Source organism: Phragmites australis, chromosome 18 (assembly GCF_958298935.1).
Source record: "Phragmites australis chromosome 18, lpPhrAust1.1, whole genome shotgun sequence".
NCBI classification, from domain to species: domain Eukaryota; kingdom Viridiplantae; phylum Streptophyta; class Magnoliopsida; order Poales; family Poaceae; genus Phragmites; species Phragmites australis.
Window position 1 is genome coordinate 28,029,787 of NC_084938.1, and position 24,974 is coordinate 28,054,760.

The 24,974-nt window shown below is 40.5% G+C and overlaps 2 protein-coding genes across 9 annotated transcripts; one reads left to right on the forward strand and one right to left on the reverse strand.

The window, feature by feature from the left end:
• Nucleotides 1-832: 832 nt before the first annotated feature.
• Nucleotides 833-8,261, forward strand: LOC133899778 (protein MULTIPOLAR SPINDLE 1). Of its 8 annotated transcripts, XR_009906412.1 has the most exons (13): nucleotides 834-1,099; nucleotides 1,171-1,228; nucleotides 1,321-1,470; nucleotides 1,556-1,615; nucleotides 1,850-1,932; nucleotides 2,006-2,063; nucleotides 3,511-3,624; nucleotides 4,456-4,645; nucleotides 5,239-5,309; nucleotides 5,653-5,861; nucleotides 5,964-6,044; nucleotides 6,233-6,269; nucleotides 7,942-8,261. XR_009906412.1 is itself a non-coding variant. In XM_062340842.1 (11 exons), exons 1-10 carry the CDS (start codon nucleotides 887-889, stop codon nucleotides 5,835-5,837), a joined length of 1,182 nt encoding a protein of 393 aa, XP_062196826.1. In that variant the 5' UTR covers nucleotides 833-886; the 3' UTR covers nucleotides 5,838-5,861; nucleotides 5,944-6,171. The 8 variants fall into 8 exon arrangements, 2 of the variants coding, with proteins under 2 accessions (XP_062196826.1, XP_062196824.1); XR_009906409.1 differs by having other exon boundaries at nucleotides 5,653-6,044; XR_009906413.1 differs by lacking the exon at nucleotides 6,233-6,269 and having other exon boundaries at nucleotides 7,925-8,261.
• Nucleotides 8,262-9,499: 1,238 nt separating this feature from the next.
• LOC133898437 (zinc finger protein 2-like) lies at nucleotides 9,500-9,961 on the reverse strand. The gene has a single exon (XM_062339128.1). The coding sequence runs from the start codon at nucleotides 9,959-9,961 to the stop codon at nucleotides 9,500-9,502; it is 462 nt and encodes a 153-aa protein (XP_062195112.1).
• Nucleotides 9,962-24,974: the final 15,013 nt, after the last annotated feature.

Here is a 24,974-nt window from a genome sequence, read left to right on the forward strand (position 1 = left end):
TCTTATAATTTATTTATTTATTTTTTATTAGTAAAACTGATCTCATATTTGTAACTGGTAACAAGTTGAGAAGATTGAAGGATGAGGCTGGATAATAAAAGTAGGTTAATTATTTGAATTTTAAGGTTTTCTATTAGAGGAGAGGAGAGGAGAGCAGAGAAAGAGATTTGACACGAGAATCAAATCGTATTTTATATATAGTCGAGAGGAAAAGATAAGACTCTAAGAGTCACCAATGGCTAAGTATAATTGTTAATAGAAGAACAAAAATAACTTGAACACCTCATAATAAAGCTACTTATCCCAAGCAAATTGGTGCACAGGGCCAATGGTGGCTTTTGATTGTCCAAGTCGACAATTCGTGTGCTAAAATACTAACTTTTTTAATCAGTGATAATGAGTATTGTAATATTTTGAAGATGCTGGAATTAAGTTGCTGCAGGGTTGGCCTCCATGATGACTGCCACGCCGCCATGGGAATGCGGTCGTGCTCCACCGCCTGCATCTCGCCCATCGCCACCTCCACTGACCTGGTTTTTGATGTGGTCGTCAACGTGCAGTGTTTTTGGAAATCATGTCGATGTTTAAAATGACACTTATTTCGAATTGAAAGGAGTAGAGTGTTTGTCTAAATGTTTAGATCGTGATTAATAATTATGATCCATATCAGGGGATTGTATGAAAATTTGGATCGCGGTTATTATTCACGATCCGAACAAGGGGGCCATGTGTAAAATTCATTGACCATACTCACCCAGTCACCCTCGTGCTTTGCCGTTGGATCAGACGTGTGCGGCCCGATTGACCTTTTATCGGCTTTCCTCCTCTTCCCGTCGCCCTCCGTCTCCTCTCCTCCCGCCCGCCCGCCCGCGCCGCCGCGATCGCCATGGCTCCCCTTCCCCCCTCCCGTCCACCGACGCCGACGACTCCGGCGGAGACGTACGCCCCGTCGTCGCGGATAGACTCGCCGTCCCTGAAGGCCGCCCTCGCAATGGCCCTCATCCACTACAACCGCCTCCCCGGTAAAACCGCCACCGACGCCGCCGCCGCCGCCACCGCTGGCACATCATCCCCGCCTCTTCTCCACTGGAAGCGCAAGGTACCATTCCCCTAGCCGCAGCTCTCCTCGAAACCTAACTCCGCCTCTCTCATTCGCTCCCCTCCACACAGGCCAAGGACCGGAAGCGCGAGATACTCCACCTCCGCGAGGAGCTCAAGCTCCTCCATGGTATATACGCTCGTGCCAATCCATCCGCCGCGCTTGTTCAACTCGACCCCCGTTGCGGGATTCGTGTAACTTCCGTCCGTTTGTGCGCTCAGATGGGGTGCGTGGGGAGGAGATGGAGCCGCCGGTCGCGTCGTGCCGGTGCCACTTCTTCGACGGGTGCGCGGACTTGCGGCCGCAGCCGGGTGGCGACGGTGGGGAGCACTGGGTCGACGAGGTTCTGAGGAGGAGGTTTCTCAGACTGGGTATGGCTTTGATCGGGTTCGATATGCTGGTTTTTTTGAATTTTGTGTGGGCTTCTAGCATAACTTTACACTTCTGTTGCAACAGTGCGGTGGAAGGAGAAGCGACGGCGAGTGGATCGACCTCTTCCAAGGATTAGTTTGATTGGTTGGTTTTACCTTGAGTTTAATGTATCGAAATTTGATGTTGAAATCGAAAATTTGAGAGGTCCGTGGACAACAACCTTGCTTTAGAGTTTAGACTGCAGTTCTTCTGCAGCCCCATCAAAATACAGTAGAAAATTTTGTCATGTGACACTCTCTTCGGACTATTTCAGATTATTATTGGAAGAGGAAAGATTTTAGTTGCTTGAACTGTAGCTTCAATTGTTTCATTGTGCAGATTTCAACAGTGAGGATGAGATGCAGCAGCTTAGCTTGTCAACTGATTTCCTGGTGGAGCTTTCTGATGGCATTTCTGCCAAAGTAAAATTCTATCATCCGCTCATAACTAAGATCACCCTACTTTGTGTTTCTAAATTTGGATTTACTTGTGCAGAGAGAAGCTGGCTCCACATTTGCTACATTTTCTCACCAGGCAGTAGACTTCATTTTGGGTAAGTTACAGTTGATCTTTCATGTGGTTAATGAGTCTGACCAATAATCTAACTTATCAATACTGTTTTTTTTGGCAACCCATTGAGCTCTTAAGAAAGTACATGTATTGCAAAGAGAATGACATGGTTGACACTGACATGCTTGCATTAGTTCATATTGATGTGAGAGAACTTACTGCTGTCAAGATTTCCTTGTTCAACATTGCTGCTTTCATGGTTCTACTATTTGAAGAAAAAACGTTAGCTATATATGTTTCAGATTCAGAGCTCTACATTCCCTTGCGCCCTCACTGGGCTAGACCAGGTTTTGGAACTGCCGAAATATTCTAGTTGAGGGCCACCTAGCCTTGCTGGGCCTAGCTGGGCCAGAAAATATTGGGTTCGTATGGTTGATAAGGTCAGTTGGGCAAAGTAGCCCATTGCAGCTACACTATCCGTTCCTTGCATAAAATGTTTGGCTGCCTCACCCTGAAGGGCAAGTTTTGGTGTCATCAGAAGATTAATTTCGAGGGGAAGATCTAGTGCTAACTGTTTGGTAGTCTAGGAAAAGACTGATCCCATCAGTACGCTTTTACACCTAGTTTTATCGAATCAAGAAGGAAAGTTAATGAAAATACTTGTCATAGTGGAGTACAGGTTCTGTCTGACAAAACATGGCATCATTAGAGGATTTAAGTCCACACGTTTCTTGATTGACATTTATTTAAAAAAGAGTCACCTCGAATTGCAGCTGCAAGCTCCTTATTCTGAAAGAATATGAATTAAGCACAGTATTATGTGCATGTGCATTATTTTCCCTACTAGATGATAACACATACTATCATAATACTCGTTCAGAAATTTATACAAGGAAATCACATACAAGATGTATAGGTTTGAACTATCCATATGTGAACAAACTCCTTGATGGACTCCATTGGCCTTCTCCTCATCATTACAACAATCTTGTTGTTGGCCAGGATAGTCTAAAACTCAAGTTGAACAAATATGTGATAATCTTCCTTGCCATCAACCTTTTTGAATAAGCCCTCATTTGGGTGGCTCACCGGGTGACGTACATGGTCTTGGACATATCATTTATAGATTGAGTTATGTCCTTAACCACATTATCATCAAGCTTGACCCTCTTCCCTTTATCAACCTTGCTACCATTAGGATGCTTGCTAGAAGAGTTACTTGTTTTATTGCTCTCATGTTCAGGAAGGCAATCTGAATATGGTCATGTCCTTTAAGAATACAGTTCATATTGAATTTGACCTTTCATTGCATTATGAAAAGGAAAGTAATATTGCAAGTAGTTCTTCAAGGAAGTGTCTTACTGGTGGCAATGGTGATAAATGGAAGAGGGCCGAGCTTGATGACAATAAGGACCTTGCAGCTCCAATTCAATGCACATTTGGATTGTGACAACCGTGGGTAATCAATTGTAATTACTTCCCCTTTTCAGCTTCATTGAAGAACATTCTATCATCAGAAAGGGAAAAGGAGCTAGTTGAGGAGATAATCGATGGTTTAGTGACCCGTTTGATGAAAAGGATGTGCACCATTCCTGAAAATGATGGTAATTCAGATTCAAGTGGCGGCATTTACTTGATAATGCACGTAGGATATTTTGTGTGCATGGTCGCACATGCAAAGAGATAACATTATGCAATGAGTTGCACAGAAGCTGTACTTTCAATTAGTAGGATCACTACTTTTCCTTATGTTTGTCGGGCAGTGGACTTGACCTCAACCGACTTGAGTTGGATTTGGGTACCTAAGTTGTACTTTGTTGATTCATGTTTATTGTTTTCAAATTTCACAATATTTTGCTGTGACCACAAGCCTAGGCCCTCTTGTTCTGCACTAGAGCGCAAGGTGCTCGATGGTCCAAGGATCCTGGTATTTTGTATACTGCGTCCATGTCTCTCTTAAGGAGAGTGTTAAGTTAAACTTGTGATTTTGTGAAGTCATAGACGATATGACCCGGTATATACTCAAATGCGAAATAAAGTATGCTTTCCTTAATATTTCAGTTTGCAGTACACCAGTAAACTTTGCTGCTTGCAGCTTAGAGATAACTATGAGGAGTTATCTGCACTTTATATAGTGTCCACAAAGTACCATCGAGTGATTAGTACTCCTTGTGGAGGTGCTACCAAGTATGATAGATTGGCTAGAGGGTTCACCATGTTTATATTGCATTATTAGTTACATGCAAAGCTATCTATGTGGTCATATTTTCTAGTTTCGCTTGGTTACTTTTGAAGCTTTCTTGCAGAGAACAACACATTGAACAAACAAACTAGAAGTGTTGAACTCTGAATTTGACAGACATGCCGTGTTTGCTTCTAATATCACCAATAGCGTATTGATTTGTGTTCCTTCCATTTTGTTCAATATTTTGCAGGATCAGTTGACTGCTCAGATGCCCAATTCTCTGTGCAGCATTTGTTCCGTAAGTTAGGAAATGCAGAATTCATTGGTCAGCGGATAATACTTGCAGTTTCCCAAAAGATCTCAAATGTATCAGAAAGATTACTTCTGGTTGATCCATTTGATGATGCTTTCCCTGATATGCATGGCAATATATTCATCATGTAAGTTGATCTTCAATTCATTTTGATTTAGATGCAGTAGAAAGGCCTTGGCTCCTTAAACCAATCATGATTGTCTGGTGTATCCATTTCAACTTTCTCAATTCAGAACAGACATTTTACTTCTTTATTGTTGAATTATGGAAGAAAAAATAATCAGTAGTTTGCACAGGGATAGTGTCAGACTGTCAATTGTGTAGTTCTCAGTATGTATTTGTAAGGTTGCCTGTTTCTAATTTGTTATACTCTCAGTTAAGACGCATGGTTATCTTCATCATAATTTCCATTTTTGTTGGATTTGGTCATGAATTTTTAGCTGACCCAAGCTATTCTCTTATATTTCCAGTTCCATCATTCTGAAAGATATTAGTCATGATTCATTAATTTACTTGACCTTTGAGGCTCATCAGAACTATGATTATCTTTTATGATCTCAAGTTACGTCATTGTTGAAGAACTTTTCTATGGATGCATAATTAGTAGTTGTTTTTGTTTATCTGGATCGCAGTTACTTTCTATTTCCTATAAGAATTTCTTTTCTTTATGTTAACTGTAGCACTGTACCTTGTGCATGCTCTTTTTGTCCCATGTTACAGGATTCAGTTAATCGAGTTCCTCATCTCTGATTACATGAAAGATTGGATACACTGTGAGCATTTTGACAAAAGTTAGTGCTTTCTTGTCCCTGACAGTCCTGTTTTATATTTGCTACACTATATGAATTGTATTGCACTCAACATGACAACATAAAAAAATCAACTCATTTGAACTGAGGAAAATGCACCATATCCACAATATTTTTGACTTTGCTATATTCTTCTGGTTGAAATGTCTGCATTTAAATACCTTGGGTTTCTGTATTATTATTATGAACTACATAGTTAGGTGTTATATTTCTATTATTTACAGTTACTGTTTAGATAATGCCAGTGCAAATAGTGCTCCATCATTGCACCATAATGCATTTCATTACAAGAGCTTGATCGAAGTTAAATACAACTATTATTCAGGACTTTCTGAAGAATGTGCCAGATCTATTCTCAAGGCACGCATGGATTTGCAAGTCCTGGAGAACATGAATGGGCTGTATGTAGTGTACATTGAGCGAGTGGTCGGAAGGTTGGCAAGAGAATTGGCTCCTGCTGTACATCAGGGGAAGCTGGACCTAGAAGTCTTTTCGAAACTCTTGTGCTGAGAGTCCTCAACCTGACTTTTCAATGTATTTGCGGACAAGTCACTTGGCTGACATTTTCTTATGAACTACTTTATGATGCCTTGCTGCTAACACACTCCCATCTCAGCTTCTGCATGTCGATTTCAGGGTGATTAGCTACACAAAGGTGGTCCAGCAAGCAGGTATTCTGTTCTCCATTGAATGACTGGAACCAAGGCGCAGTCAAAAGTATGTTCTGTTAACTCCATCTCGTGTGAATGTGTAGTTACTGCAAAAAATTGGTCTAATCAAAGCCATATGTAATCACAGCACTTAAACTATTACATATTTACTTTTTGAAATCAATTTGTGGATCTACCAGTGTTTCGATAGATAATGGAATGCTTTTTGCTGACTTCATTCCATACCCTTGCCAGTTGCTGTAGAGATGGTTTACCTATTATGCGCATTTAGGTACGTGTACAAATTTCTGTGCCTTCTGGTGTTTTATTCTCTACAGTTAGTGCAAATATTATTCCTAATTTAAAACTAAAGAAAGAATAAAAGTATATAGTATTTTTAAAGGGAGAAAATGAAGCAACTTATTACTCTAGCACACTTATGTCATAATCATATTCGTAGGTATATATGCGCATGTCCTATCTGCTTTAAGATGGGAGAGTACTTCTCTCATCTGAGAACAAGTCATCCCATTTGTGTGTGCCGTGCAAAGGGTGCTACTGTCTGTTACCCTTTGATGTGCATGTTGCTTTCTTCATTTCAACATCTGATATTAAAATCACGGTTTCCATAACTTGTGAGACCGAAAGAAATTACTAGGCGTGTTTTAGGAGGCTTCAACAAGTAACTTCCCCCTTTCCAGTTGTGATCTCATCAGAGTGCTCCTTGTGGCCAACTATATGATGACTTTCCAGAATTAGGATTGCAAATCGATTGGCTCACACTTTGTGTAACTAGGAAAATGGAGCAATCTGGGATCCGTACTTGTTCTATATATCCAATTAATGTTCACAAACTATTGCAACTTGCAAGTCTATAACACAGTTTTGAACTGAGAAACTTTCAGAAATACTGACAAAGCTCTGCCATATAGCCTAAATCTGGTTTTTCCTTTTCTTCTTGAAAGTGGAAGATATCTCAGTTCTTTGGTTTGAAGGGGTTTAGCTAGGTTAGGAATTTCTCTGAAGCGCTAGCTCCGACACTGTTGCAGACTCGCAGTAACCTGGTAACGAGAGACGTGGAAGATTGGGAAGAGTTTGATCATGTTCAAAGAACATTTGATTTTTAGAAATAAAAGGCCTTCAGTGTGCTAGCTTTCACTCTCTTTTTGGGAAAGAATGAGCTTGCACTCTTCACCCTAAGACAAGGAGATAGCCCTGCCTAGCTTATCTGCCAAATCGGTGTTTGAGTAGTTACATCACCTTTTAGTCAGCAGCCATGATCTCTCCCTGTCTCTACCTGTATAACAACAACAACTATCAGTAACTACTATCTCAGGCTCTTCCAACTCTTCATCTTGGCTAAGCTCAACCGTCCTCTTGATCCCATTGATAAGGCCTTTATGCCTGATCGATGCAAAAGGTCCTTTTTCATGGAGATCAATCCCATGGAGCATTCTTACTTCTTCCTCAACGGTGAAAGATCTGAATCCAGGTTTGATATGATGTAGTCTTCTTACCTTTTAACGTGGATGAACCAAAAGGGTGCACGCTACTTTAGAGTTTGAAGGATAGCTCGCTGTCGGGCCGAGCTAATTCTATAGTATGTCACCGTATGTCTACATATCAGATTACCCTTTAATATGATATGATGTAGTCTTCTTACCTTTTAACGGTGAAATGAAAACCTGTTTCAAGATTCAATATCACCGTATGTCTATATATCAGATTACCCTTGAAGAACTCGCATGGAGTAAGAGAGCTGGTTTCTAGAGTAATTCTAAGATTAATGTTTTGGATATTGATCATTCTCGAGATGCAGCTTTGACTACTAGGTTTTATTGTAAAACAATTAAACCTAACAAGATCATAACATCAAGAAAGTACTTTTCGTGACTAATCTAAGCATGAGAATATCGTATGTTCAGATTGAAGTTTGACAACATGCAGTACTTGAATTTTGACAGCTGTAAATTTGTGAGGACGTTCTAGAATATGTGATATCGTATACATGTTCTGATAAGCTGATCGATGGAGACGAGTCAACGGGCCCCACCAGTCTGTCCGTTTGCCCCACCAGTACGACGGCAACGTCATATCATGTGGCCGGGCGTCGAGATATCTGAGGCCATGGCATGAAGCCACAACAATACAAGTTGGAATGCATTTGATCTTGTGTGTAAGTGCTCGTGTCACCCACAACAAGAGAAATTAGAGGGGAAATGCAAAATCATATGGGCTTATACACATACGGTTTATCTCAGTCGCCCGTTTTTCTCAACTGATACTCATTCACTATCATCTATTGATTCTCTTTAATAATTTTATAATTTCTTTACCTACTTTTTTTAACACGAATCTTGATACAAATGAATGGTCCTAATAAATCATATATGCGTATGCACATGTAAAAAATTTCTTTTAAAATTAGAGAGGCTCTCGATCAAGTGAACTCCACTTGCCCCAAAAAACAAACTTGTGCTTCTGATGTTAGTTGGGGAGTAGTGGTGTTTAGTGCGCGTGCCGTACGCACGTCAAGATGTGAACAAAGTACGGGAGGTTACTTTGTTACTTGACTCGTTTTCATACGATACCTTGCATATATCTTTTGAGCACTCCTACACGTACAACCATTTTCTTACAACTCTCATACAACCTAGCATCAGACGGTTAAAATCACTTGGATGGTGGCTCATAAATGAATCGAATGGTTTTAAATGCATGGTTGTAACATAGTTAATTTGTATGCAAATGGCCGGTAGTATGAGCTATTTTCCATTTCGTCTTTTTGCCGGTGCGTAAGCATCTCATGCAAATTCACATTACTCCTAGTTGCTCACTGGTCTAATGTATTGACCGCCTGATGCGTGCGACGTGTCAGCGTCTTGATTCCCAAAAATGACATTGCAACATCACTCGTCATGTGAGTGAGAGTTCTAGTTCTAATTTTATTGCTTACCATTTAAGAGAGCAAGCTTAATTTGCTTGTCGTGATCATAATTACTTGCCGGCCATCACCATACCATGGCTAATCAACTTTTGGCTCTTGCTAGTTGAATGATGTCAAGAGTACTCCAACTCAAATGATCAATATTCACATGTGACGAATTAGGGTACGTTTATCCAACTTCATATACTACTTCAATTTAGTTGTTTGAGAGTTAACTTCGATTTTCATTGTTCATGTTCATAAAAAACTTCAAGAAACATAAAAACTGCAAGATATAGACACTGAGGACAGAAGTAAGCATCATTTGCAACGGGGAAATGAATCCAGCATATAAACATAGCAAGCAATCCATTAGGCATGTAACACTAAAGTATGCCGATCGAAATTCAGCGATCATATCTTTTGCCTTTCTTGCATGTGCAGATGTGCTACTTAGATCATGTAGTTAACAGTAGTACTGCACACACACACAGAGAACCGATGCATGTCTGATGATGCAGACACACGCACATTCATTGGTCGCACGCGCGTACATACATCGTCGTACGTGCCATGCATGCATTAATTAGCTAAGCTTACAGCTTGAGCGACAGGTCAAGGTCGTCGGAGTCGCCGGCCGCGGACGCCGCCGCGTGTACGCGGTACGCGTGCCTTCTTCCGCCGTCGGCGATCCAGCTCACGACGGCAGCCGCCGCGCCCTGATCCCCGGTGCCTCGCCCGTGTGCCGCCGGGTACCAGGTGCCGAACTCGGAGGCCGGCGCCCGGGGCGCCGCCGCGGCGGAGGAGATGACGGCGACGGCGCCGGAGAGCTCGCGGCTGCGCTTGGCAAGGCTGCGCTCGAGCTTGTGCGCGTTCTGGTGGCCGCCCAGCGCCTGCGAGCTGTAGAACTTGCGCCGGCAGTAGGTGCACGAGAAGGTGCGGTCCGGGTCGGCCACGGCCGGCGGCAGGTGGTGGCGCCTGCCTGAGCCGCTGGCCGCGGCGGGGTGGATGAGGCGCAGGTCGAGGTTGACGTCGTCGTCGGACGGCTTCATCTCCATGAGTTTCTTGGTGGCGAGCAGGGTGATGAGGTGCTTGGCCTTAGGAAGATGCGCGCGGTATATAAAGCGAAGCGACGATGAGTGAGGTAGCTCAGTAGCTGGTCTGGCTGCCTGTCTGTCTCCATCCATCTGACGACGTCTTTGCTTTGGTTTCTCATGTCGGCCGCTCTCTCTTAAGGTCACGATTATTTATAGTAGTATATATTTTTAGAATAAAAGGCCTCTGCCCCGTCCCATATTTATTCTCTTTAATCATATGCTCTTTTAAATTGAATTAAGGATTGATCATCTGCTTTAGAGGAGAAAACATACGCTGATATATCCTATACATAACTACTCAATATCAGCTTTTGCTTACTCAACCCTGTTCTTGAAGGATACTCGTAAGTCATAACCCGTTGTTCTTGAAGGAGCCTAGCAGCTGATACATAGCTTGATATATACCTTGGGAAAGAGATTGATGTGAGTGTGTGTGTGTGTGTGTGTGTGTGATGTGTGATAGATAGCCTGATATATTCCTTGGGAAAGAGATCGATGTGTGTGTGTGTGTGTGTGTGATGGGAGACAGAATGCAAGAGGCTCGTCAGGATCGATCCAATGGATATGACCACGGGTAGCCTGCTGATGCTGTTTGGTGAATGCTGAGGTCAAGCTAGGCAGCTAGCTGTATATAGAGCCAAGTCGCCGGCTGGCTAATGAGGAAGAGGAGAATGTCCTCGATGACGTGCTGGTTCCATCAATTCGCAAAACCTAAATGGACTGACAAATTTACTGGGCATGGATGCAACCGATACACATGGCTACGTACATCTCCGTATCTCTCCGAATATCTCACAGGGTACCACGTAATCTTTGTGCTGACGGCATGCATGCGATCCAGTTGATCTTTGTACCGTTCATCGATTGATGTGAATACGTGAAGTGAAAGGTCGTTCGATTTGATTTGAGTTGCGTTTGAGGGGTCTTGGAACATGTCAGAAGATCGCGATATGTGTTCGTGTTAGAGGGCAACTCTGGTGGTAGTAGATAAGCAGCTAGTTAGCTAGCTTTTATTACTGTAGTATATAGAGAGAAGAAAAGTAGGTGGAGGTGAAGATGGAATTGATGTAGAGGAAAATCTTGCTAATATACAGAAAAATCTTGGAGAGCTAACTTTTGAAGGAGAGAAAATAAGAGATAACTCTAATTATTGTGAGATATGAAGAATTGAGAATAGAATCTTTTGAGAAGTGTGTTGAGAGAAATAAGAGATAACAGCTAGAGATAACCACTGGAAATGCCCTGAGCTTGTCTTCTTCTCTCCGCTACCAAACTTGTCACAATTGTAGCACCTCTTCTTCTCTCCGCTAATGAACTTATCAAAATTCTTTGGAAGAAATTTGTTCTTGTTTGGGTAGTAGTTGTAGTCCTTGTTGTTGAATTTGAAAATCATTCTTGTAGTTCTTCTTATGAGAAGAGCAAGCTCAGTGTCAGAGTCGGAGTCATCATTATCATCATTTTCATCACATTCATATGATGATGGAAACTTGATCTTCTTATTCTTCTTGTCACTGTTTGCCTTAAGAGTAAGGTTCTTCTTGGTTGATGACTCTTGGTCTCTAAACAAGAACATCTCATGAGCACATATCTTGTCAACGGCGTCAATGACAGTCATATCATTGATGTTCCTTTCGTGAAGAAGAGAGATGGTAATATTGTATTGTGGCTTTGAAAGTACCATCAAGATCCTACGAATAACATCTCCTTGAGACAATTGAGTGAGTTTAAGAGAATTGATTTCTTCAACAAGCATATTCATACGATAATACGTATCATTGCATAACTCATTTGAAAGCATCTTGAATTGATTAAGAGCATTCATAAACACATATCTTTCCTCATGAATTCTCCTAGAACTCTCATGAATTTCACAAAGAGCGGTCCAAATCTCATGAGCGAGTTACTTGCCCCTAACTCTAGAGAAAATATCTTCACTAATTCCCTAAAATATAGCATTTTTAGCCTTAGCATTCCATCTAACTTGTTGTTCGGTAAAAAGTTGATCAAATCCAATGGAGGTGGCTAGCCAAACTTCGGGTGAAATAGACTTAAGATAGCTTGCCATGCGAACTTTCCAACAGTCAAAGTTCTTTCCCTCGAACCTTGGCACGCTAACATCATTCCCTTGGGCCATTACTGTAGGATTTTAAACCTATCAAGAGCATAAGGATCTGATACTAATTGAAAAGATCTAATGGCCATAGAGGAGGATGAATAGTGCTCTTATCAAATTTTAACTTCTATCAATTTCTAGAATAAATAGCAACATTATCCTAGATGAAGGAAAAACAACTACTCGAGTAAGTAAGCTAGAACAAATTAAACAAACATGCAAGCAAAGAACTCAAAAGTAAATGTGGAATTGAAACTTGCATGAGAGTAAATTCTTGAAGTAAATTGCAGGAAAGTAAGTGAGCAGGGAAGGAGGAAACCATTTTTTTTCTGAGGTATCGAAGAGTTGGCACTCTCCCTTAATTCTCGTTGGAGCATCCACACAAGAATATCTCTCTCCTTGAGTCACCAAGACTCAAGTGTTCACTAGCGATTACCACTTCTCCATCTCCAGATTGACGGGCATCAAACCAAATACAAACTCTTCCTAGGACTCTCACAAGAACTCCAAGAGCTCACTAAAAACTAGTTATTCAATTACCAAGACCGACTAGGTGTTGCCAACCACCAAGAGTAACAAGCTAATTACTTCACTTTATCCCTATCAAGTTTAGACAAGAGCTAGATACACACTTGCTACTCTTAAAGCACTAATGATGTCCTTAATCTTTCATAAAAGAACTTAAAAATCACTCAAGTACTCTCCCTTGCTTCTTGATGACACACACAGTGTATAAACTTCTCTGGGTTGCAAGAGAGAGATGAATGAAACCGAGTAAGGGGTATATATAGGCTAGAGGTCCAAATCTAGCCATTGTCCAACCACCCAAACTTTCTGTGAACACCGGATAATCTAGTGTACACAACCTTGTACACACTAGAATCTAGTGTGTTACCTTTTGCAAAAGCTAGCCTTGTCAGCTGTCAGTAGTTGTTACCTGAATTGCTTCGATGATCTTCAAATTACTATACCAGATCATCCGATGAGTTCATATCTCTTTGCATCGAGACACCAAGTCGAAAAAATGCTCAGGTGTGTTAAACTCCATAACACCGGACCATCTGGTGACTTGAATTTCCTCTCATCTGAAAAAAAATCCAAAGTTCTGTTAAATGCTCCAGTGTTCACACTCTTTTAACACTGGATCATCAGGTGTACTTAACTTCAATTTTCTTCGAAAATCAACCCTTCTGTTAAATACTCTGGTGTGCTTTTAGTTCTATCATTGAACCATCCAATGAGGTCAACTCATTTCTTCGTAGAACATTAAATTGCTCCAGTATGTATAATCAGTCCAACACCGGATTCGGTGAGAACAATTTTTCTGAGTCTCATCAAATTCAATCAACTTTGAGCTCAAACTTCTTGAATTTTCACTCATAGGTTTTTTTGAGCTACCTAGTGCTAGAATTTCACAAGTCTGCATCTAACTAAGTCTAGACTCGACTAGATCAAGCTACAACACTTAGCACCTCTTTATAGTACGGTCAAAAGACTAAAAAAGGAACATATAACTACTCTAAGTGTCCTTCATCATCTTGTGATACTTAGAACTAGAAGATCCTTGATGTTGATGCAAATGTCTTTTGATTGTCCAATAGAATTCCATAAGGGACCAAGAATACCCATATGATCATTGTGAACTTAGTTTTTTTTATTTCCTTCAAAATATACACGTTATTCACAATGATATGGTTGTCATTAATCACCAAAACACTTACCACTTACCTACGAGCCTAGATGCTATAGATACTAACACCATTGATTCTTCTTTTTAATTTTAGTTTGAAAAGGATAATATATTTATGCATTTATTTTCTCTTGCAATGTAAAACCCCTTGCCTTATCTAAAAGAAAGTTTTCTTCTGCGATGATATTCATGTATTTCTTTGTGGCAGAAATTCATTCCCCACCACCCCTAAGGTTGTTAATCCATAAAATGCCACTCCTAAGACTAGTCTTCACAAAATGACACTCGAAAGGAGTCTTTACTTCATAGTATGCCATTATCCTCTCTCCTTCTCTTTTTTGAATTTTTTCAGCCTAAAATGCTTCGTGCATTGACTCTTTTGTCCTTGGTTCAAACACAAAGCAATCCGACCCATCCCACCCGGACACGCACCACACACGCACCCTAGCAACGCACACACTCCCAAACAGGATGGTTTAGATGTGTTTTGTGCATTTTATTGATCTTTTGTGTTATTATTAGACTAAGAATCTAATACTGTCGCACTATGAACTCTATATGCCTACCTAGGATAGACGATTGATGATTGACATGTATAGTTGCATGGATGTTGGTTAAATTACATGAATGTTATGTTTGTTCCATGTATGTTTTATTGAATTTTTTTGTGTCATGTGTGGTTAATGGTTGATTGCTATGCTTGTGTAAATGGGTATGTTAAATGTAATTGTGCTTCAGCCAAACATGTGCCAAAAGGCCATGTTGATTTTTTTTTAAAGTCCACCATTACTGTCAAAGGGCCTGGTCTAGCCCTGTTTGAGCCAAAGGGCGGAAGAATCAATGCACATGGTTTTTTAGGCTGAAAAAAAATGACATAGAGAAGGAGAGAGGATAATGGTATAGTATAAAGCAAAGACTCCTTTAGATTGCATTTTATGGGGGGGGGGGGGGCAGTCTTAGGACTTATGAGTGGCATTTTGTGGATTATCAACCTCAGGGGAGGTTTATGCACTACGTGTACCATACATGGATGAATGAACAGAGAATAAGTGATCGACTAGACTAGAGAAGAGAGGATATTCTTAGATCGAGTAGGCAAGTGAAGTGTGCCTGCTGCACTGTACTCCATGCTAGAATAATTGCCGGACCGTGGTGATGTGTTGATAGTACTGTACATCAGTACATGGCAGGAATATTAATGAATTATGCTTGTGTCTATCCATCTATATCTACATTGAAAAAATAATATCTTTCACGAATAAAATACGATAAGAGCTAATTTACTGAAATAACTCAAGCTTAGAAGTGAAATGGAGATTGATAGAATACCACGGGTTTTCAGGAAAATCTGCCCCTTTGGGTCAGTGACCAAGGGTATATATTTATACTGATATTCATAGTGTGAATATACAAATATGTTCATATAAGGCTGATAGAGATACAAGTTCTTTATTGTATTATAGGGTATATGGACAACCTTGTAATTCATGACTATAGCTAGTGAGATGGTTGTCCTAGTAGTTGGTTCTTTATTCTGGTACCGCACTGTATCAGCTTGTCAGATAGTCACCACTTGCATCAGCGTGTCAAGTAACCACCACTTAACTAGTATTAAATACCGATTATTTTGCTGCAAATGAGGAGAGACCTACGAGTCCCCTCCTAATTGATATTTCTGAAAGCCCGATAGCTCCAGGGTCAGAGGACCCTAAAGGCATAGCCTCAGGACTCCTTCGAAGCTATGGATCTCGGAAGGATCCTAAGTTTGATCGTCCCTACGCCTAGACTGATGGAGCCAAGAGATTCTTGATGACTACCCTAACCAGTGGCGAAGCCACGGCATGGCTGGAGGGGGCCTGGCACCCCTAAGAGAGCTGCCATTCAACTAATAAAGTATTAATCAGCATATATTAATTGTAGTTTAATCTAATTCCTGATCTAATTGACCCCCTTCGTATCTAATTGGCTCCTCCCATATTTAAATCCTGGCTTCGCCCCTGACCCTAACAAAATGTATATATATTGGTCTGACATGCATGCTTTGTTGTCATAGATATCTGCCTGCATATATTGCTCAGGGAGACAGACTGTGGACGCGTGATCATGACCCTGACACAGGACCGGAGCAAGTACATGCATGCATGCACGGTGACTTGGACGTGTACCTCTCTCTCTCTCTCTCTCTCTCTCTCTCTCTCTCTCTCTCTAGATATATATATATATATAGATATATATATATCTATATATAGATAGATAGATATATACTGTGTTGCTATTCTATGCCTATGCGTAACGTATGTGCAGCATGCGCTCAGGCACAGAATAGCGACTCACGAGTTGCAATTCGCCGTATACTGTATTGGAACTACCCACTGATCCAGCGCACTCCCCTTCACCTACCCCGCGGGCCCACTGGATGACCTAGCACGTTCTCATCTCGTGAGCAGTGATTTGCAGCCAATTACAACTAGGTGTATATATGAGTTACAATATGTAGTATATATTGATTGCAACTACAGATAGAACGGTTACAACTATTAGTTGCAATCACAAACAGAGCGGTTACAGTAACTGTTTTTAGTTGCATTATGCAATTAATTTGATTTTATTTTTTCATGTTGCAATTGTACTGCTTGATCATGTTACAACTGTAGTGTTCAGCATGTTGTAACTAAAGAGTTCACTATGTTGTAACTAAAGTGTCTACCACCACAAGAGAACATTACAGTTTACCATGTTATAACTGTAATATTCACCATGTTGTAACTACGATGTTCAACATGTTGTAACTATGTGGATGTAACTCCTTTATGATTCTAAAATTTCATCAAAATATAGTCTTGATAGATTTTATTTTTTAAAACATATTTTTTCAACAATATGCATCAAACAGATCGAGAATCGGATATGTGGTTCTAGAGATATTGCATTTTAACGATTTGAATCAACAAAAGATTTTTCGTATGCAAGCTCTGGCGGGTGGATGATGGGTGACGTGGCATAAGCTGGTTGGCTGACTCATGTTGTTTTATGCATGTTGGAGGTCGAGTTGTAACTGGTCTATATAACAAGTTGTAACTTGCAATTCTTCAGATTGTAACTAACGGTTATGGAATGTGCGTAACGTGAATGGTAATTGCGCATAGTCGCATAATAGCTCACCGTATATATATTGGTAACTATTGGTCTGACATGCATGCTTTGTTGTCGTAGATATCTGCTGCATATCTTGTTCAGGGAGACAGACTGTGGACGCGTGATCATGACCCTGACACAGGACCGGAGCAAGTACATGCATGCATGCACGGTGACTTGGACGTGTACCGAAGAAACGACTGCAGGAATTATTGAAAAGCCGTGGCCCATTCCAAACTGTCCGGGCTTGTAAACTCTTGTCTGCAACCCATGCAACAAAGGGTAGAAAACAAGATCTCATGATAAAGCGGTAGCTTTTTGTTAGATCTCCAGCTGCCGTATGATATGTTTGATATGGAGGTGGCTGTCCCTTGATGACAAGACCACCGCCTCTACCAACTCAGCTACAATCCTATGCTATGCTATGGATCTGTGGCCACTCACCAAATGGACTCGATCGAGTCTGGAGGGGGCCTGTAATGGTTGGGTAGCTAGAACAGGACGGTAAGAATCGACTGCATGCAGTTGCGACGTATGCTATTGCGAAATTCAGCGGTACAAAAACATGCTTAACGTCGACGCGCCCTCTCCCTAGTAAGCCTCTAGGAAGAAGAAGATCAGCTCTCTGCTTCCGTTGCGTCCTTCACTGACTCTACTTCGCCAAATTAAAGGACTCGATGATCGAGTCTAGCTAGGGAAGGTGTATACGCCATGTATGATATGATGATAATTGGGTGGGTAGAGGTAAAGGGCGAGGATCTGTTATATATATATATATAGTTGCAGGCATGCTAGCTCTTACGAAATCCAAGCGTATAACTATATTTGCTTGCTGTCAATACATTACATTTAGCTTACGAAATTCAATGGCAAATATTATGCTTATGTCGACATATTGAGCTACGTGTACGTGAGAAAAAGTTACTCGCTCTCTAACTACCATTCTCAACAAAGACTTGTTGATGGAGTCACTATCTGAAAAAAGTTATGGATGATGAGTGACAATCGTTATAGGCGACAGGTTACCTAAAAGGTGTCACTAATGATTAGTCATAAGTGACGGGTAAGAACACATCACCAAAGATGTTATAGATAATGGATCGTAACCGTGACCTGTCATATATTAACGTCTCTCCTGAGCTGTATAAAAAGACATAAGTGACGAGTAAATTAGGTTCCCACATAAGTGACGGGTAAACTTTTGACCCGTCACTTATGACATTCTATACCGCTCATGGGAGAACATATAAGTGACGGGTAAAGAATTTACCTATCACTTATCTAAATATATAAGTGACAGGTAACCCATTCACCCGTCACTTATGTCTTTCTCACTAGCACATGGGAGAATACATAAGTGACAGGTAATTTCTTTACCCGTCACTTATGTGTAGGTTACCCTACTGGATTGTCTTTCTTCCTGGCTGCATCCTAGAGCGTAGCCAGGATTTGGTAGTCATCATATCCCTGCAAACAACATCAATATATCTAAATCCATATCGACAAACACACTTCATTATAGAATCAAAAAGGTTATAAAGTTCCGATCAATTTATTACAGAATCACAAATGTTACAAAGTTCCGATCAACTCATATTACATAAGATCTACCACACAATCTAGAGATTCTATAGTAGAACTCGTCGTGTGGGACAATGACTTCAGACACTATGAACTCGAAGATCGGTCGTCTAATCTCCAGGAATGCACCGTTGTGGAAAAAAAGAGCGTCAAATCCCTGCATAATTTGACACATAATCAATGTCATGGTGAAATTAGTTACAAATAATCTCGCATTGAACTTACATCGGGGGATTTGAGATCCTTCATGTGGAGCGTGAGGAGCATATTCCACGCAACATAGAATCTACAGGCGTTGCTCGATGGTTGTTGGTGGCACTGCTGAACAGAAAATTTAGTATTAGATCAAAAGGGAAAAACAGCAACAGAGACCATTTAGTAATCAATTAGGTAGCACTTACCGTGAACCTGGTCTTGTGTGTCAGTCTGCGGCTGTTTTTCGCATTGTAGTCAGGTTGAGCTCGAAGGTACTTGTTATAAGCCCTACATAAAGAGGGATCGATTATGGATCATTTGAATGTTAGAAAAGTTAAATATGTAAACTAAGTCAGGTAAGCTTCACCTAGGCAATGGGGGCAAGCTTCATCTTTTCTTTTGCTCTGACCTGATAAGTTATGAAGTGCTAGAAGATCATTGATGGTGACAAATAATATGGGGTGCAAGGTAAAGTATTTTTGCTTGTACTGATCCCAAACCTCAACACCTTCTGACCAGAGTTTATTAAGGTCATTGACTAAAGGCCTGAGGTATACATCAATATCGTTGCTAGATTGTTTCGGTCTTGATATCAAGATTGACAATATAATATATTTCCGCTTGTTACAAAGCCAAGGTGAAAGGTTGTAAATAAAAAATACAACATGTCAGATGCTAGGTACTCATGTTACTGAATGGATTCATGCCATCTGTGCTCATAACAAACCTAATATTTCTCAATTCTTCAGTGAACCAACCAAATGTGGAATCAACGATTCGCCACTGAGCGTAATCCACCAGGTGCCGTATCATTGTGTTGTTCTTATGACCCTCCCTATGCCAACGCACCAATTAGGTCTTCTTTCTGTTGGCAAACAGATGCTTCAGACGGGGAATTACAGAAAAATACCACACCACCTTCCTAGGAGGCCTTTTACTTTTCTTGCCTCCATCCCCTTCACCACCGTCATTTCTACACTTATATCGATAGGTTTCGCAAATGGGGCATTGATCCAGCTCTGTATACTCTCCACGAAACAAGATATAATCCTGCTTGCATGTAAGTATTTTTTATATTTCTAGTCCTAAAGTATAAATTATCTTCTTCGCATCGTAGACGCCCTCGAGCACTAAGTTCCCATCCGGTAGCATGTCTCTTAACAGATCTAGCAATGTTTCAAAACTCTTGTCAGTCCAATCATGAGTTTCCTTCAGCTGTAGAAGCTTTAGGTTCGCAAATACCTTAATTGTATGATTAAGCACGCATTTAAAAATTTCATACAATTACACTAGATCTGTGGCATCTCGCGGTATATCAAGCAAACCTAATATCAAATCTAACATAAATACAACTCATTTGTACTAAGATTTTGGATAAAGATGCAAATCAGTCGATTACAACTCAAAGCATAAGAAATCTACCAATTAGGGTTTAAAGGAGGAGAGGAAAGGGGTAGATGCAAACCTTCAAAGATCTAGTACCAATTCAAACTTCAAATCAACAAGATATTAGAGAGTCTTTAGCAGAACCGGAGAAAATCACCAGCTACTGTGCGTGCAATACTGTTCAGTAACTGTAAGACGCGTACAATAGCTGGTCAGCTCTTATAACATGTCTGAGTAATAAGTGATAAGTTATAAGATTATCCGTCACTTATTACTTATTATAAGTGATGGGTTATATGACGACCCATCATTTATTACTAGTGTAGGGAGACCCGTCAGCTATGCTTGCAAGGAGACCCGTTACTTATGACCAGGTTATAGATGATTGGTTTAGTCATTATCTGTCAGTTATGTCATAGGTGACGGGTAATATTATGATTTGTCACATATTACCTATTATCTGTTACGGGTTTATATTCGGTCCCGATCTAATGCCACATAAGTAACGGGTTGTATAATAATCTATCACTTAATTATGTCTTGTTTGTCCGTTTTCACGTAGTGAGTAAGTGGATTTCAATTAAGTCTATTAAAGGTGTATATGGTGGATGCCTATAATGATAGGATAGGAGTAGGGCGGTGAAGATCCACCGTCGTTGTTGTTTGCAAAATTTGATGCACAAATTATGCTTGTTAATTGTCGACACATCTAGATATATGTATGGGAGAAGTGAGTTTTGTTGGTTCCACTCACTGTGAAGTCATGGTACCGAGAATCTTCCTGAAATATATCGCCCAGTAGATGTCATTGTAACCTAACCAAACAAGATTCGATTATCACCTCTGTATATTAATTCTATGGTGGACGTCTCTCCCCTAGTTAAGTTTTTTTTTTAAGTCATGGTGTCCGCCATTATTCAAGAAACTTGTGTGTGCACGCGCGTGTTATTTGTGGTTGGATTTATCGGTAACCTTTGTAATTGAAGTCATGTGCTAAGGGCACACCTACTTAATTTCTACGTACCAAGGTTCAGTTGCGAGTCGGCCTCTGATTAATGGAATTCTTTCCATATAAAAAATGGTTCAGTAGCGAGGATTTGGGTGTGGTCGTAATTAGACCTTAATTACCATTCCAAAAGATAGTCCTGTAGTTTCATACGAGTAGCTCTCCCAAAATTAAACACAACGGGATACTTACAGAAGGTGCTTATAGAAAAACCGGTTTTCTTCTCAACTGTACCGGTACATATTGCTTAGACGGAGAGCAAGGTGATTATTTAAGTATAGTTGCTTATATTAATGCTAATAAGATAGTTAACTATGTTTAAACATATATAGTTTTTATTTATATTAGAAATTATAATTTTTATATAGGTGTTTAACACACTCTTTCCTTAGTCACATAGCATTGTTCGTGCTCTTATATAAGGTTATCTCTAATAGATATTCAAAAATTCGTCCCTTTAATACTATTATCATATCCCCTAATATTATTACAATACTCTCATTTTTTAATCTCTAATAACTACTCTATTTTCTAACTTCTATTATTCTTACTCTTCCTTAGGTTCACATTCATCATATATGAACGATATTGCAGCCTCCCGTTTCCATCTGCAGAGATGCGACTGCCTCCTTCCGTCTGCTTCACTGTAGCACCGGAAAACGATCTATGATGTAGCGCTTAGCGGGTGAGTAGAGCTGTATCCTCTACTGTAGCAGTCCAAAAAGAGCTTTAGAGTATTTTTGTTTGGACTTCTGCTTTTGGGCTTTTATAAAAAACTGTATTTTGTCTTATCTGAAAAGCTGTTTTTAAAATAAGATATTAGTTTCTACAATAATTTTTTAGCTTCTCAATACAAAGTTTTTCAGAAAAAAGTCTCTCAACGAGCTTCTCATCTTTAATTTATTTTTCTCAAAAACAAACTTCTAGCTTCTCCAGAAAACACTTCTTCGTAACTTTGTTTATTCTGGTTTCTAGTAATAGCAGAAACAGAACAAGTAGAAAGAAACAAATAGTGAATAAGACTCTATCGCAACTTGCAACCTCACATGAATATCCGGCAACTACAGCTAATATATTAACCTAGATCAATAAAAATAACTAGAACAATAATGATCCATGTCATATATGTAGGGATGGAAACGGATCGGATACGTATGGAATCGAATTCGGATAGCACGATTTACCACATTTTAATCCGAATACGAATACGGATCTGGATATCTTTGAATACGAATATGAATCGGATAGTTCGAATACGAATCCGCATTCGGATATCTACTAGATCTTCGAAATTCAGGTTGGAAATTCAAATTTTTGAAAAAATTTGACTGAAATTTGATAAAATTCGAATGAAATTTGTTCTACTTTGATTGGGCCGGAATTTTACAAAATTTTGTTCAAAATTCATGTTGGAAATTTAAATTTTTGATCAAATTTAACTGAAATTTGATGAAATTTGACCGAAATTGTTCCAATTTGATTGGGTTGGAATTTCGTTCATATCTGAAATTTTTAAAACTTTAGCAAAATTTGGTTCCCTAGTTGGCGGATACGGATACGAATCGGATATATCTCGAATTCGGATATCCACATTTGAATCCGAATCTCGAAAACAAATTCGGATATATCCATTTTAGTATCCATTTCAGAAACGAATACGGATACGGATATCCATATTCACATTTTAACGAATACGGAATCGGATAATTCGGATTTCCTGCCATCCATTTCCACCCCTACATATATGCTAGAGAAGTAACCAAAACCATTGAATAGAAATGAGTAGCTCATATATATTCTTCAGAATTTTTATCCAAGGCTGTCTAAGCTATCGCTATCCCTGTTGTCAATCAGGTGGATGCTAGGCTGTATCTGCATCTGCATGCCAGGATTGTACCGGCTGGGATGGATCAAGTGCATGCATGCAAGGAGGAATCCAATGTACCATATCACTTGCACATGCAGTGAGATGACATGCTCACATGGTACTGTACGTACGCACACTAGCTATCAGCTCTACACTACTAGTCACTCCTTCCTCCATATATTCTTTCTCCCTCTAGGCTCTAGCAGTTAGGTACGTACGTACAGTATAGTAGGTAGGTAGATCTCCATTGATCTCATACAACTACCATACATTATACTGTGCCTGCCGATGACGTATATCGATCGTATGGCAACGAACGCGTCAGCAATTCAGCATGCAGTGATCCAATGTCACATATCAACTGTCGCCTTCATCAAACAAAGGCCCCGGTGCTTTTCTTGGAGTCGGATATTTCAAAGGCCTTTGACTTCGTCCGTACTATCTTCTCGATCTCATGTAGAAAAAAGAATTTCCTTTTAGGTGGCGCAATTACTCTGCTACTATTAACTTCGACATCGCGCGTCCTTACAAATGACATCCCCTCCCCACAGATGCAACATGGTCGGGGCCTCAGACAAGGCGACCTGCTATTGCCCCTTCTTTTCATACTGGTAATCGACCTGCTGAACAGTATCCTGGACAAAGTAACATATGCTGACCTCTTGACTTCACTTCGAGGGAGATCTGGCAGGCTAAGAACTTCGCTATATGCTGACGACGCGGCGATCTTCATTTCGCTGAGTCGGGAGGATATTGACTCCCTCTCGTGAATCCTACACTGCTTCGGCGATGCAACTAGACAACAGACAAACCTTAAAAAATAATTGTTGCACCAATAATATGCGAGGGCATCAACGTTGATCATGTCCTTGGAAGTCTCCCTGTCGTGCGATCGCATTTCCCGACCAAATACCTTGGCATGCCACTCTTGGTTTGGAGCCTATGTAGGATTCACTTTTAGCCATTGGTCGACAAAGCTACTGGAAAAATATCAACATGGAGAGGCAAGAACGAAACATCAATAGGGCGCCTGACATTAGTCAAGTCAGTTCTATCCTCCCAGCCGATCTACTTCCTCACCACACTACAGGTGCCAAAAGGGACAACTAATCTAATTGATAAAAAAGGAAACAATTCTTGTGGGCTGGCAATGAGGCTATCACGGGGGTAAGTGTAAGGTCAACTAGAAGCGATACACACGACTTGCAAGCTCAGGAGGCTTAGGCATTCAAGACTTGTAGGGGTTCGCGAGGGCTCTGCGACTTAGATGGCTCTGGCAGGAATGAAAAGCCGACCATAAACCATGGGTGTGCATAGACATCCCGTGTGACCAAACCGATAGTCGCTTTTTTGCTGCGGCAACCACCATCACCCTTGGGGATGCGACCAAGACCAACTTTTGGCACGCAGCTTGGCTTCGTGGCCGCATGCCAAAGGACATTGCACCTGGTGTCTATAGCATCACAAAGAATAGGAAAAATCTGTAAAGGATGCCTTGGATCAGGAATCCTGGCTATGTGACATTCCGACACACCATCTTAGCCTTTAGGCTATCCAGTAGCTGGTGCAACTATGGGTGTAGGTGAACTTCATCCAACTACAACTGGACTATTCAAGATACCATCTTTCGGAAGCTCTCTGATAAAGGGGAGTATACGGTAAGCTCTACCTATAATGCACAGTTCATCGAATTTGTAGGATCGAGAGTGACGATTAGAGGAGGATGAATAGGAGCCTCAATAAATTTCTTGCAAAATAGATGGTCTTCTACTATTTGATCACCCAATGTATATCTAAAAGAGAATCACAACAAAGCGTAACACAAACACGCAACGAAAAATCTTTACCCAACACAGAAGTTCCAGAGGTTCCGGAGAATTGTCCGGAGAGTGCGGAGAATGCGAAGGTTCCAAAGTTGGGTCTAGAGGTTCTAGATTTTGCAGAACAATGAACAAAATATTAAAAATCAAACTTGAAGATCCAACAAGAAGATTCACCAAA

Excerpts from the sequence above, each read along its gene's own strand:
- LOC133899778 (XM_062340842.1), top strand. The coding sequence starts at position 887 with ATGGCTCCCCTTCCCCCCTCCCGTCCACCGACGCCGACGACTCCGGCG. Across the intron at positions 2,064-3,510 it reads GGCAGTAGACTTCATTTTGG|CTTCATTGAAGAACATTCTA; the intron begins GTAAGTTACAGT and ends TCCCCTTTTCAG. Across the intron at positions 3,625-4,455 it reads CACCATTCCTGAAAATGATG|GATCAGTTGACTGCTCAGAT; the intron begins GTAATTCAGATT and ends AATATTTTGCAG.
- LOC133898437 (XM_062339128.1), bottom strand. The coding sequence starts at position 9,961 with ATGGAGATGAAGCCGTCCGACGACGACGTCAACCTCGACCTGCGCCTC.